This window comes from Clavelina lepadiformis, chromosome 5, assembly GCF_947623445.1.
Source record: "Clavelina lepadiformis chromosome 5, kaClaLepa1.1, whole genome shotgun sequence".
NCBI lineage: Eukaryota > Metazoa > Chordata > Ascidiacea > Aplousobranchia > Clavelinidae > Clavelina > Clavelina lepadiformis.
The window spans coordinates 15,845,938-15,857,916 of NC_135244.1; the positions used below are offsets into that span (position 1 = coordinate 15,845,938).

At 37.0% G+C, this 11,979-nt stretch overlaps 1 protein-coding gene across 1 annotated transcript; it reads left to right on the top strand.

Annotated features, from left to right (window-relative positions):
- The first annotated feature begins 920 nt into the window (after positions 1-920).
- On the top strand, positions 921-9,442 carry LOC143458628 (uncharacterized). Its single transcript, XM_076955443.1, has 5 exons — positions 921-1,405; positions 2,974-3,113; positions 3,276-3,348; positions 3,549-3,641; positions 7,872-9,442. Exons 2-5 carry the CDS (start codon positions 3,049-3,051, stop codon positions 7,947-7,949), a joined length of 309 nt encoding a protein of 102 aa, XP_076811558.1. The 5' UTR covers positions 921-1,405; positions 2,974-3,048; the 3' UTR covers positions 7,950-9,442.
- Positions 9,443-11,979: the final 2,537 nt, after the last annotated feature.

Here is an 11,979-nt window from a genome sequence, read left to right on the forward strand (position 1 = left end):
CAATTTAATGTCCAACTTTGCATTGGCTTTGAGCTTTAACAACTTTGTCAAAGCGAGGCGCAATTGTGGTTTAGGATTCAGGAAGCGGTTTATGAATCACCATAAGTAGACGATGGGCCATTCACAACAGTATAAAGTAGGCTACAATGTGTAACTGTAAGATTTAAAATGAAAAATATGTAAACAATTTTGAACTAACGCTATAAATTTTGAACAATTTTTGACATTTTTGAAAAGTCAAAAAATAATTGCCCTAATTAATATAAATAGATTTTTTGTGGGTCAATGAGAGCCGCAAGAAAGCTACCTTGGAGCCGCATGCGGCTCTAAGAGCCGCGGTTGGGAACCACTGGTCTATAGTATAGAATCCGTGAGTTCGAAGAACGCACATTTCGCACACACAACACTGATTATAATTGTTACATAACTAATTAAAAAACAAAAGTCGCTCTGCACACCACAAAATCTTTGGCGCAATGAAAAAAGTGACGTTCTTGGAACAACTATTGCAAATGTCACATTCACACCATGTTCACATAATCACATTTGCTTTGGCAGTGCTTTCACTGTAGCCATCCACTGAAAAAAATGAATTCAACAGAAGTATTAGCAGTAGGCCTACTACGGTAATACTGTACATAACTCAAGTTCCAAAGACCATTTACACTATGGAGGTTTCAATCCAACCCGTTAAAATATTGTTTGCAAAGTAATTTCACTGAAACATTTATCAATATATTTGAGACGCAAAGTGCAGTCTTTCGTAAATCATGCGATTTTCTGAATAAGATGGTTGAGTTAAAGTTAATGTCACGCTCTACTAATTTCATGCCTGCAGCGCGAAATTATGGATGGGGAAGATAACAAAACCTCATGGGTCTGTCCATACAATCATACAATTTATACATGCTGTAAGTTAATAGACCTGTATGTTCTTTACTTTTGCACTCATATTTCAGGATCGATTATTGTGATGTTATTACGTCATAATATTCCCTTATAACCTCATAATTTCTTCCCATTTGGACCTTGATGTGAGAGTGCAGAAGTAGGTGTACTAGACCTGTTGCGTTTAGTTAACTTACGTAGCAACGTATACTTTGCTGTAATACAAGCAATGCTTCTAAATACACACATGTGTGAGTTTATCGTCGTCCTCGTCCAAGCATGTGTATATGAAGCATTGATGTAAGAGTAAAAAATAGATAACAGAAAATTAGAAATAGACGTGGAGAAAGTGTGTATGAATTGATTAATATTTGGCTAAAATAGGCCCGTGTTAAATGATTATTTTTTGAACAGCTTAACCTAGTGATTTACTAGGAATTTTGTTTTGGCTAGGATTTTTCAGTTAATTGCATTTGTATCCCAATCCCCGTCCAAACTGAGAATCTATCAATCTTAGGTGAGGAATTTTCTAAGAAAATGTGTAAAAGATATCGTTAAGCCGTAGTTATCGTATGTGTGGATAAGGCCAATTTTTTAAAGTTAGAATTGTACACAAAGATTGGCTGTGTTTAAAATGTACGAATACGGTAGTGTGATTTTCGTTCAAAACATGCCGATGGGATCAAAGTCGGAGCCTGCTGTTAATCAGTTATTGCAAACCATGCAGTATTAGTATAAATTCGCACTAGGAGTCAAAGTAAAATTTTAAAATGATAGTTTTATATTAGAAAGATACCAATATATTAGAGTATTAGACAGATGCATACAATCGCATAAGCAATGTGAAGTGTTTAGATCCAAAGTGTGAAATGGCACAAAGAAATAGGTACAAAAATGTGTCTGTCGAAACTCAGTAGCCTATACACCAGTCTGACTGCACCAGGTCGAGAGCAAAGCACCAGGTCGAGAGTTATGAAGGCTATGCTTGCTGCCCCTGAATATTTCACATTGACAGTTACCTCGAAAACAGAGTCCACAGTCTCTGCATTTTGCCTACCAAACTGCAAAATGCACCATTTTGCACCCCAATTCTAGCCGGCCTGCACATGTTTACCCTGATTTAGGCTGTCCTGTACCCTCGAAATTTTGTTGAAAATTGCCATGCTTTCTGGTCTGTCTGGTATTGCCTGCATTTAGATCTTCAAATGATTTTCTTCAGCCAGAGAATAATTATTATAATGACTTACTCTTTACCTTATGGCATGTACTTATTATTTTTATTGCTAAGTAGAATTTAGAAAATTTCCACTATTATGTCGTTACTTGTTCACATGTTTCTTGGTTGTTTTGATTAGAGGTGCCCAAACGTTTTACGCTTGTGAGCTACTAATTGCAAAGGCACATCAAAATAATCAAATAGGAAAGAAATTCTTTTTCCAACTTTTAATCATATATATCTATGTTTTTACATATTTGGCTTGTTTTGCACATTAAAAAATTCAATCATTTTGTCTATGCAAAGAAGTTTAACAAAACGGCTTCCTTGTTTGAAACATCAATAAAAAATTGGTTAAAAGTAAATATCTAAATAAGCTTTAAATGATGTGCCATTGACCTGAAGAGGCTTTGCGGTCGACTGGCGATTGACGTATTCGGCACATTTGGTTTAGATAATGTCAGCGATGTAACTAAGAGTGGGACTCATGTCATACACTAGATTATACAACATTAACTTCAAATTATAATGTAATTTAAATATTCCTGTATTTACACATTTTGGATGAAATGTTATATGATATACATGCTATGTGTATGCTGTAGATAACATACAGACATACATAATTATGTATAATTGTATATTCATTTTCTGGCATTCAATGATACCTTTGTGTTGTTAATGTTCTAGTTGAAATGCAGTTCCATTTATTTTTAACATCTTTGTGTAAGTTATATACAAAGAAAATTTAAAAGCAAGGTAACATTGAGAAACTAGAATGTGTATTCCTGTTTATTTAATTTTGTAGATTGTGTATCTTTGTGTTTGAAATTTAAGGCATAACACTTCTAAATTTTATCTTTTTTTAGATAAATTTTTGCTATTCAAATATTGTTATTGCATATCAGTTTATGTCATATTGAAAGCAAAAACACCGATCAAGTATGCACAAATCCGATGAAAAACAACTTGATCAACCACATGCTCAAGATGGAAGTGTTCAAAAACAGTCCGTACTGATACATGTAGCTATGCTATTTTAGGATATATACTGAATTACTTATCTGTGAATACAATGCTATACGTTGACTATAGTTCGAGGTTTCAATCTGCTATTTTGAATATGTTAATAATATGCTATAAAATTTACATTTTGTGACTTTTGTTGTAGTCATGGGACAAAGAGACTTAAACGAGCAACTTCATTTCTAAGCCCTTTCACACAGTTTAGCCAGGGAATTTTGGTAAGAACAAGAACTCATTTGATTGTTACGCGATAAATGTTGAACTGTACCAATCTGTGCGTGCACTAAACTTTCAATTGGTCATGGGCACATAATCAAGCAATGTAATTTTATTTTGTTTGATTTGATTGTCAGTAGGAAGCCTAAAAGTTATATTTTAGCAAGTCATTTAAATATGCTCTTGCCTTTCTTATGTCAAGACAAGGCATGGAAAACGAAGAAAACTTGAGATTGATTCAATAGCAGAAGACAGCTTGAGCATTTGCAGCTTCCATATGGGGGATGGTTTTAAGGTAGAATTTGTAATATTTCCTCACTATTTATATAAAATGCCAAGAGGTATGGTTGTATTTTAATTGACGTTTAGCGCTAACCAGCAGGTAACTGACCAGTGAACAAACTCATAGTACAACTTATTTGGTTTTGGGATTAGTTGACCAGGTCTCCTTCACTATTATTGCTTTGATATTTGCATCAATTTGGTGTCAGATAGTTTTTATGAAAAAATCCAGCTAAAAGCCACATACCACATATACCAAAGTACTTTTTCTTGCTATTAACCCATCAAAACATTTTTGTGCTTGTTGTATAGCTTCATTTTTAGTGTGATCATGATATACAATTCATACTGCCCAAAGCATGGGTATTATTATAGGTCATACTATCACATGTGTCTTTTTCCCACTTAAACCCGGTACAAAAACAGTTAGCTAAGGAGATAGTTCAAGGTTAACATAACAAGCAATGAAATTGTTAATAGTCAACCACCTTTACCATACCATATGACCTATAAGTACCTAAATATCTTCAAATTACCTTACAAGTATTGTTATTTGGGCCCACGTGGTTGTCAAACTTAACGTGGTAAATTTAAACTGTTTTTTTTTTGACAATGATCGAGATGACGTATTGACGCTGGTCAATTTAGCGCTTTTTTCCCTCATTGGGCTTTCAGTTAGCAGGAAAGAGAAAGCCACATAGGAAGTTAATCACGAACAAAAAAGAAACAAATCCACTCCTTCTGTTGGGTGTTTGTCAGAGTTCAGTACATTACATCATTTGGTGTGACGTAATTTTTGTTTTGGGAAGCGATTACCTCACACTGCGAGACTTTGTTTGAAATAAATATTTGAAAAGTGACTCCCAACACTTTCTCTTTCATCTGGTTGCTCACGCAACGAGCGGTTAGGATTTATCGCCACTGTTAAGTTATAAGAGCGCTGTCAGCGTTTTGCATTTAGTTTTTAATTCAATATAACATTTCCTCGAAGAAATATTCTCAACATACGGCGTTAATACGTTGTAGTGGACTTGTGTTCAGATCATTCTCGGTGATATTTTACATAATATTTTCCATCGTTCATTTCAAACGGTTTTCACACATGTTCATTAAAGTTGCCATGTGATATTAAATGTTTTACCTTGGGAAATGAAAACCAATATGACTGATAAGACTCACCTGTCAATATGATTGAAGGGCCTTGATATTTCAGAATCTTTTAAAACTGAACTTGTGTTAAAGTAGATTTTCGCCACTCTAGGTGACTGACGATCTTTCTATCATTAATATTCATTTCTAGAAAAGCCAGTTATGCTGTTGTTGCGTTATGTTCATTCGCTGTAAACTTTCTCATTTTTAACACCTTTCTCCGTAAGTAAACTCATCGAGAACTTCACAAAATTGGCTTTGTTATCCTTGGAAATTGATTAAATTATCGAATGCGTTAACGTGGTGTGTGACGTTTTAATACAGAACCATTGTGGCAACAACTTAGTTGAAGTTTTGAAGTATTCAGTGTTTTTGCAGATTTTTAAGTTCGTTTGCTGCATGCAGATAGAAGAGTGCTTCCTTCGTGCAGTGTAGTGAAAGCAGCAATTTGGGTTTTCAGATGCTGCACTTTGCATCTATATTTCTCATGCTGATGAGGAATTGTGGGTAGAATAGAAACTCACCGGAAAGGCGCAAAAAAGTTTTTTTGCACGTTAATGTCGCAGAAATTCGTTACAAGCTTGATCCGAATTCCTGGTTAATTTAATTTACAACGTAACAGTCATATTAGCAAGCACAAGGTTTTAGATTGCATATATGTACTTTTAATATATCATTGCATGAACGAACTTCGTCGTTTCGCAAAGTAGGATTATATTCAGTCGTTAGTGGGCGTGCACACATAACTACATTTTGAATTGTTCATTGCAATTTGTCTTCATTGATCTAAACTCTGTTTTGTTTAATTTGTTGTCATATTCCTATAGCTGCTTGGTGAAACTCGTCTGTAAACGGAGTTCACGAAGTAAAACGCCAGCGTTGTCCGAAAAATTTGCCATAATGTTTACGTTCTCATGTCACGATTTGTTAGGAAGCCGGAGTAATGTCATGACAAGATTAATGATGACACTTTTATTGGTTTCAAACGAAGTCAATTCCCCTTCGGTTTATGTAGCTTCTTTACACGCTACAACGCCTAAATAGTTACAATTAACGGCATCACAAGCGTCTGGTGCGTTTTGAGTCTCAAATGCAAAGCGTGTTTGCGCACCCGCTTGAAGCGTACCTTCAACAGTTGTAACACGGAGCTGCCTGATGCTTAGAACTCTGCCTTTTTAAAATCAGCCGCATTAAGCATTCTATGTAGAGTTGTTAGATAGAATAAACCGCAGTTCGTCAAAGGATATTTTGAAAGATATTTTAAAAAGCAGCAATTATGTCAGCTTAATTTAGCTCCCTTATTTACATTGCAGAAAATAAAACCGAAATTTCCCCTCATTGCAGCAGCTGAAGGAAGTGTGTACAGTTGTTGACCACATAAGATATCCATGTTGTATTAATGGTCAGTGGCCACTTCCGTGTTGTGTTGTCGTGTTCTTGTTAACCGGATGGTCTTCCGCTAAACATGAGATTAATCAGGTGCATATTGGTCATTTGGTCATTTATCTTGGCAGTCCATCTTCTTGTTTACTAACATCATAGCCCGAAAAACTAAGGCGAGTTATTGATTACTACGAGTAGGTAAAACAGTGAAGCAAAACGGCTGAACATAAAAGCATTCCCATGCCTATGGCGATACCGACATTGAAGGCTAGAAAATATATAACTACGCAACACTCTTTCCTTCATCATGAATAATGTGTTTTGTGAGTGAAAATGAAAACTGAATTTGTCTACGTTACAGAATGCAGTTTGTTGTTGTAGGTCGTACGGGTGTAGGTTCGCGATTGAAGGCTGTCACGTGGCAAACTGAACATGCCGCATTGGAGACTTGAGTCCAATCCGGTTTCATCGTCCTCGGTGTGTTTTAAAACATACGTAATTCTGTGGTTTTGAAGGTGGTACTTGCTTTAAAACGGCTTAGTGCTATGCCAACAAGAAGCGCATCTATCATGGTTGTTTGTTAGCGGAGGTATAAACTTCAGTCAGTTTATTTTAACTTAGTACCAGATGTGAATAGAAAAGGTCCACAGGGAATAACCGGTCATGTCAATTGGGGGCAAACTCTTGGTGATTCAGTCGGAAGAGAATGGTTTATAATTGAATTACATAGCATTGACGCAGTGATTTCCGTAAACAAGTGTGAAAAACACCCATTGTCCACCAAGAAATTAATTGACCCAAACCGAAATGACATTCAGTTCAAAGAAGTAAAGTTTCCGTTGTAGTGCCGTCAGATACTTTCGATTACGATTAATGCTATGCGGTTACTGTATGTTTTGGGAAAGAGCAGAATGTTTTCATAGTTACTGTACTTATATAACCAATTACCTAATTCCTCAAACCAGGCCTTTCCACAGAACACCCTCAGATCAGGCGCCACTAAAAAGCTCGTATTGCAACCTGTACTAGTCAGCGTCCTCTGCAATCCGCAATCTGACATGCCGTGCACTGATTAAGACTTGCGCAAAGCACGGCACATCTTTCTCCGCTATGCGTGTAATATCTTGTTTTGGTGTGAATGCGAAGCCAATAGCTGACACGCTTTTCGCAAACTTGACCTTTTGCCTTAATTGTACAACCCGATACAGTATGAGTAGGCCAGGACATAAAGTCATTTCATATCATAGTCATACAAGCACGCCACACTTTGGTTCAAAGTATATTGTCGTTTGGTGTCGGTCGAAGTTACTGTGGCAAGCGATAAAATCACATTTTACATTCAGTCTAAACCATAAGATTAAAAACTACTTGTTAAGTTAGCTGGTGTCCCATGTTTTCATTGAGACATCTCCAGTTTGTCTTTCCTGGCTTGCCAAAATTATTTGTTTGCTTGGTTTCACAATTTTTATGCATATTCCTTTTATGATACCGCTCAATCGGATTTGTTACAAAAGCTGTTATTATATCGTTACGTCAGTAACATTGATAAATCATCACGTCACCATAAGCATCTAATATGTAACATCGTCCCCCACATGTTCTCACAACCTCTACATTGTTTTTGCCACAGCTCAATGCTTGCTCACTTCAAATTTTGTTCCGCGTTTTCAACTTCAGTCGTTTTAGCCTCTGTTTGTTTTATGTCGGACAGGGGAAGCACTACTCGAAAGCTAAACCGAACGAAACGCGGAAGTTGATGACACAAGCTTTGCAAGATTTAACACGATGATGATAAGCCTACACCGTGTTAATTTAATTCACCGGGGTATCGTTTGACTCCGTGAGAATTTTTATCTCGCCTCTTCACATACACTCCTGCTTTTTTCTTTTCTGTTTTTTCCTTTTCTCTCTCTTTTTGAACTTGATCGGTTAAACCGAATGCCGGGGCGCCGTTTTACCACGTGATTTGTGCCGTGGCGCCCACAGTGACTTCATAATTACTTTCATTGTTTTGACTGTAAATGGTCGTAAATTACGCAGTTTTATTGACACGATTCTTTTTTTGTTAACCGGCACGGAAATGTATTTTGCATTGTCACCGAATGCCGACGCCAGATAGGCCTTTTTGGTGCCACCACGAAGTCTATTTCCTACCAACCACACAACATAAAAGCCAATAGTATTATGGATGTCTTTTTCCATATTTGGTAACCGTTATTTCCGATTCGTCTGGAGAACTCGACTTAATATTTGCATTGTGCTTTAAATCTTCTGTTAAAGACGTCATTGGCTGAATTTTGAGTGATAACTGTCATGCATTTAGTGATTGCTGCAACGTTAAACATGCTGCAGAGTTTGTACAGGCAATATTTGAAGACCACTATGTTTTTACGCAAATCGACTGCTCACAAAGGTTGGCTCATGACCTAATTTTAGTTAATTATGATTTCGCCGACATAAATCCCTATTTTCTAGCTTAGATTAGGTCAAAAAACAAAAAAGTGCAATTAGTCCGGTTAGAAACTGTTAAAACAAGTTTCAAGTTAGCAGAATTGTCGGCGACACAAGTTTAACCAACAGTAGGTTGCTTGTGTCAAAACTGTTACCTCGCTTATCACTCAAGCAAAACGTTCAGCCAGAAAAATTTTACTCTGATCTAATTTTGCTTTAACCCTAATCTTTTCCCTCGCGTATACGTATATGGTGTGCGGTCACACAGGCGGCAAGCAAACAAGAGCGAGTGTTTCGCTTGTTTTAGGCGTATTCAAGTAAACCTCAAGGTGTTTTTATCGTTTTTCTTTAAAGTCGGTGTGTCTTCTGGTTTTACAGTAAGTTTTCATTGCTGTTTCTTTGACAGAATCGGTAAAATAAAAGATTAATTCTGAATTTAAGTAAAACTTAGCTCTACTGCATTGGCCCTTAGATTAGAAAGAAATGAAAACAATTTTTGCCACGCCGAAGCTTCTAGCTCAGGTAGTTTACAAAGCGTTTGGCCACACAGGAAAACAGACGGTAAACCGAAACGAATACTTTGAAGCTCGTTTGACGTCAGAACGACACAATTTAGGTAGTTTGCGCAGGGATTAGCTTAGCTCGTCAGGAAATTTACAAAGCGCCCCTGTGCTTATTACGTGGGATTAAAATTACGTTGAAATCGCCGCGTGAATTCCTGTGAGGGTCGTTCAATAGTCGAGTGGCCTCCAACAGCCAAGGAAAATGATCGTTTTTGAAGTCGAATGTTTTTATTGGCAGCAAACTGAAGGACAGGTTTCCAAAGAGACGGTAAAAACAACTTTTGTGTTTTGCAATTTTTCATCGATATAGCATGTTCAAAAACCTACTGGTAAATACTTCAATACGCTGCAGTTTTAATATTACGAGAGCATTTGACAAAATCATTTAGTTTTGAGTCAGCATTGTTTAGACTATAAAGCAAGCAGAAAAGAAAGCAATTATTGAACTGAATGCTTTAGTTTACTTTGTTATTTGCTTCTTAAAGTGTGCGTTTTCTCATTTTTTCCTCTCTTTGCAGTTAAGTCAGCTTAACTGCTTTCGAGGAAGATTATCGCAAGTGGTGTTGGGGCCGTATGATGTTTGCAAAAAGTTCCTAAGGAAAATGTAAGAATCACTTCATCGTCATAATATTTTCATAAACCTTCTCTTGTTGCATGCGATGACGTAAAACAAACATGAAATGAACATTCCAGGCACGCGACCCGCCCTATTTCGCAACGTCACTATTAGTTTGCTGTATTAATTGTTAGGTGAGCTTCTATCGGAAAGTGCGCGCGGAAGTAACCAGTTTGTCGGTAGAGTTAAGTTAATGAGTTATACTGTACAAAATATTATTAACGTCAACTGATATCACTGCTTGCGTTCGAGTTGGCGTAAAATTTAAACTTTCCAGTTTAGCAACCGACTTTAAATAACGTTGTTATTTGTTGAATTGCTTTAACCTATAGTGCGAAAAAGTTTACGTTACTCTACTAATTCCATTGTCGAACGAATTGCCCGTGCTCCTACTACCAGACCACAGTTTTGTTACATCGGCTTGGTTGTTAATCGGCAGACATGTTAATGGACAATTGTTTACTCGCGTTCGCGTTCTAATGCATTTTTAATGAAAAATCCCGTTAGCTTATGGCCACTTTCTATGAAATGTGCAAAAACGATGTCCAACTGCGACGGTACAGTCACTCGAAACTAAATCATCGTGCGCTCAGTAACCTTTGAAACTGCCTAGAAAGATTGTTGGGTTTTTATTGTCTCGGCAAATACCTCGATTCGCCTTCCTCAGTCAACCCCCTTCCTATTTACATTTATATCTTTCCTAGACTGATAACTCTTTGTGACGGAGTTTTGCTCACTCGGGGAAGGCCTGTGTATGTTGGGACCAGGCGCTTTTGAATTATGCTGACTTGACAAACCAGAACAGACATGTTAATAAGGGACATTGTGAACTTGCGCATGCAAAACTGAGGATTGGAGAGTGATGTGTCTTTGTGAAGATAGTGGGCAGTTATTGGTTTAGTATTGATATTAGTGCACAACTACACATGCTCCTAATTAAGTTGCTCTGTTTTGCTTCGATTATTTTGTTTTCTCTGCTTAAGTTTTGCAATGTGGCACAAATGTGTCAAAATAAATTACGGAACCGACTAAATATTGGTTTGGCATTCGTTGACAGCTAAATGTTATTGATCAAAAAGCAAAGCAGAAATTACGCAGTGAATCAACCATTGAAGTTTTTCGTGATCCAAATCCTAAAATTATATGTTTACCGCAACAGAAATACTTCTAAAGTTTTTGTATCATTTGATTCATTCATTCATTTTACTGTCTTATTTACACTTGCAAAATGACTTTAACGAGATGATTCACCATTTCCTAAGCTTAAGAGTAGAAGTAATTTGCCAGAACGATTAAATTATAGTTAAACGTGGATGCGGATGAAATATATGTGTTTTGATCGCATTTGGCTAGCTGTCCACTTTTGTTGTTGGAATATCGCCACGGATACGTGCTTATGACTCAGTTGTCCTACGAGACCGTTCACTGTTTGCATAGATTGTCGCATAGGTGTTGTTCGGTGGCGTGTCCTGTTGACCGTCACGGCGTTGGGCATTGATGGAACAATGTAAACTAGTTGGCTTTCTAGGTTTAACAACTTTATGTTGGCTAACGCCTCGTTATTGTTTTGCTTCTATAAATAATCTTTGCTCCAAAATTTGTGCTTGTTTTGAAAAAATCACATGCTTAATGACAGTGCACATTTTTAATGCAATATGATTTTCAGCGAGTTTCGCAATCACGATTTTTGCCAAGTCCTTGACAAACTTTTCTTCGTATTTGCCGCATTGCAACGAAAAACGTTAATGTATATTACAGTCATAACCATTTAACCATATACCGGCTCAGTAAAGTGTAGCAGTGCACTCCCATTGTCTGCAGGTCGTTAATTGATTGAAGTCCACCATACAAAGCGAATTATCTCGCAACCGACAGTAAAATTGATTGACAAATACCAAACTGCAGTAATAAGAAATTCTTTATAATGTCTATTGTCTACCCCGTAGTCAAAGTTAACGTAAGTTCAACGACTTTCTTTTCAAAGTTCAGAGTCACATGGTCTCATTGCAGCAAAATTAGACGCGGGTTGTTACGAAGTTCGCATAGTTTTACGCAATCATTTCGGTTAGCTTGACACGGTGCTGAACCTTCCATGAAATTTCGCCAGTTCCGTTGAGACCCGATCGACCTGTAATACCGTCATTGGTCATGCACATATACGCAATGGATTTTGGCTGCAACAGATGTCC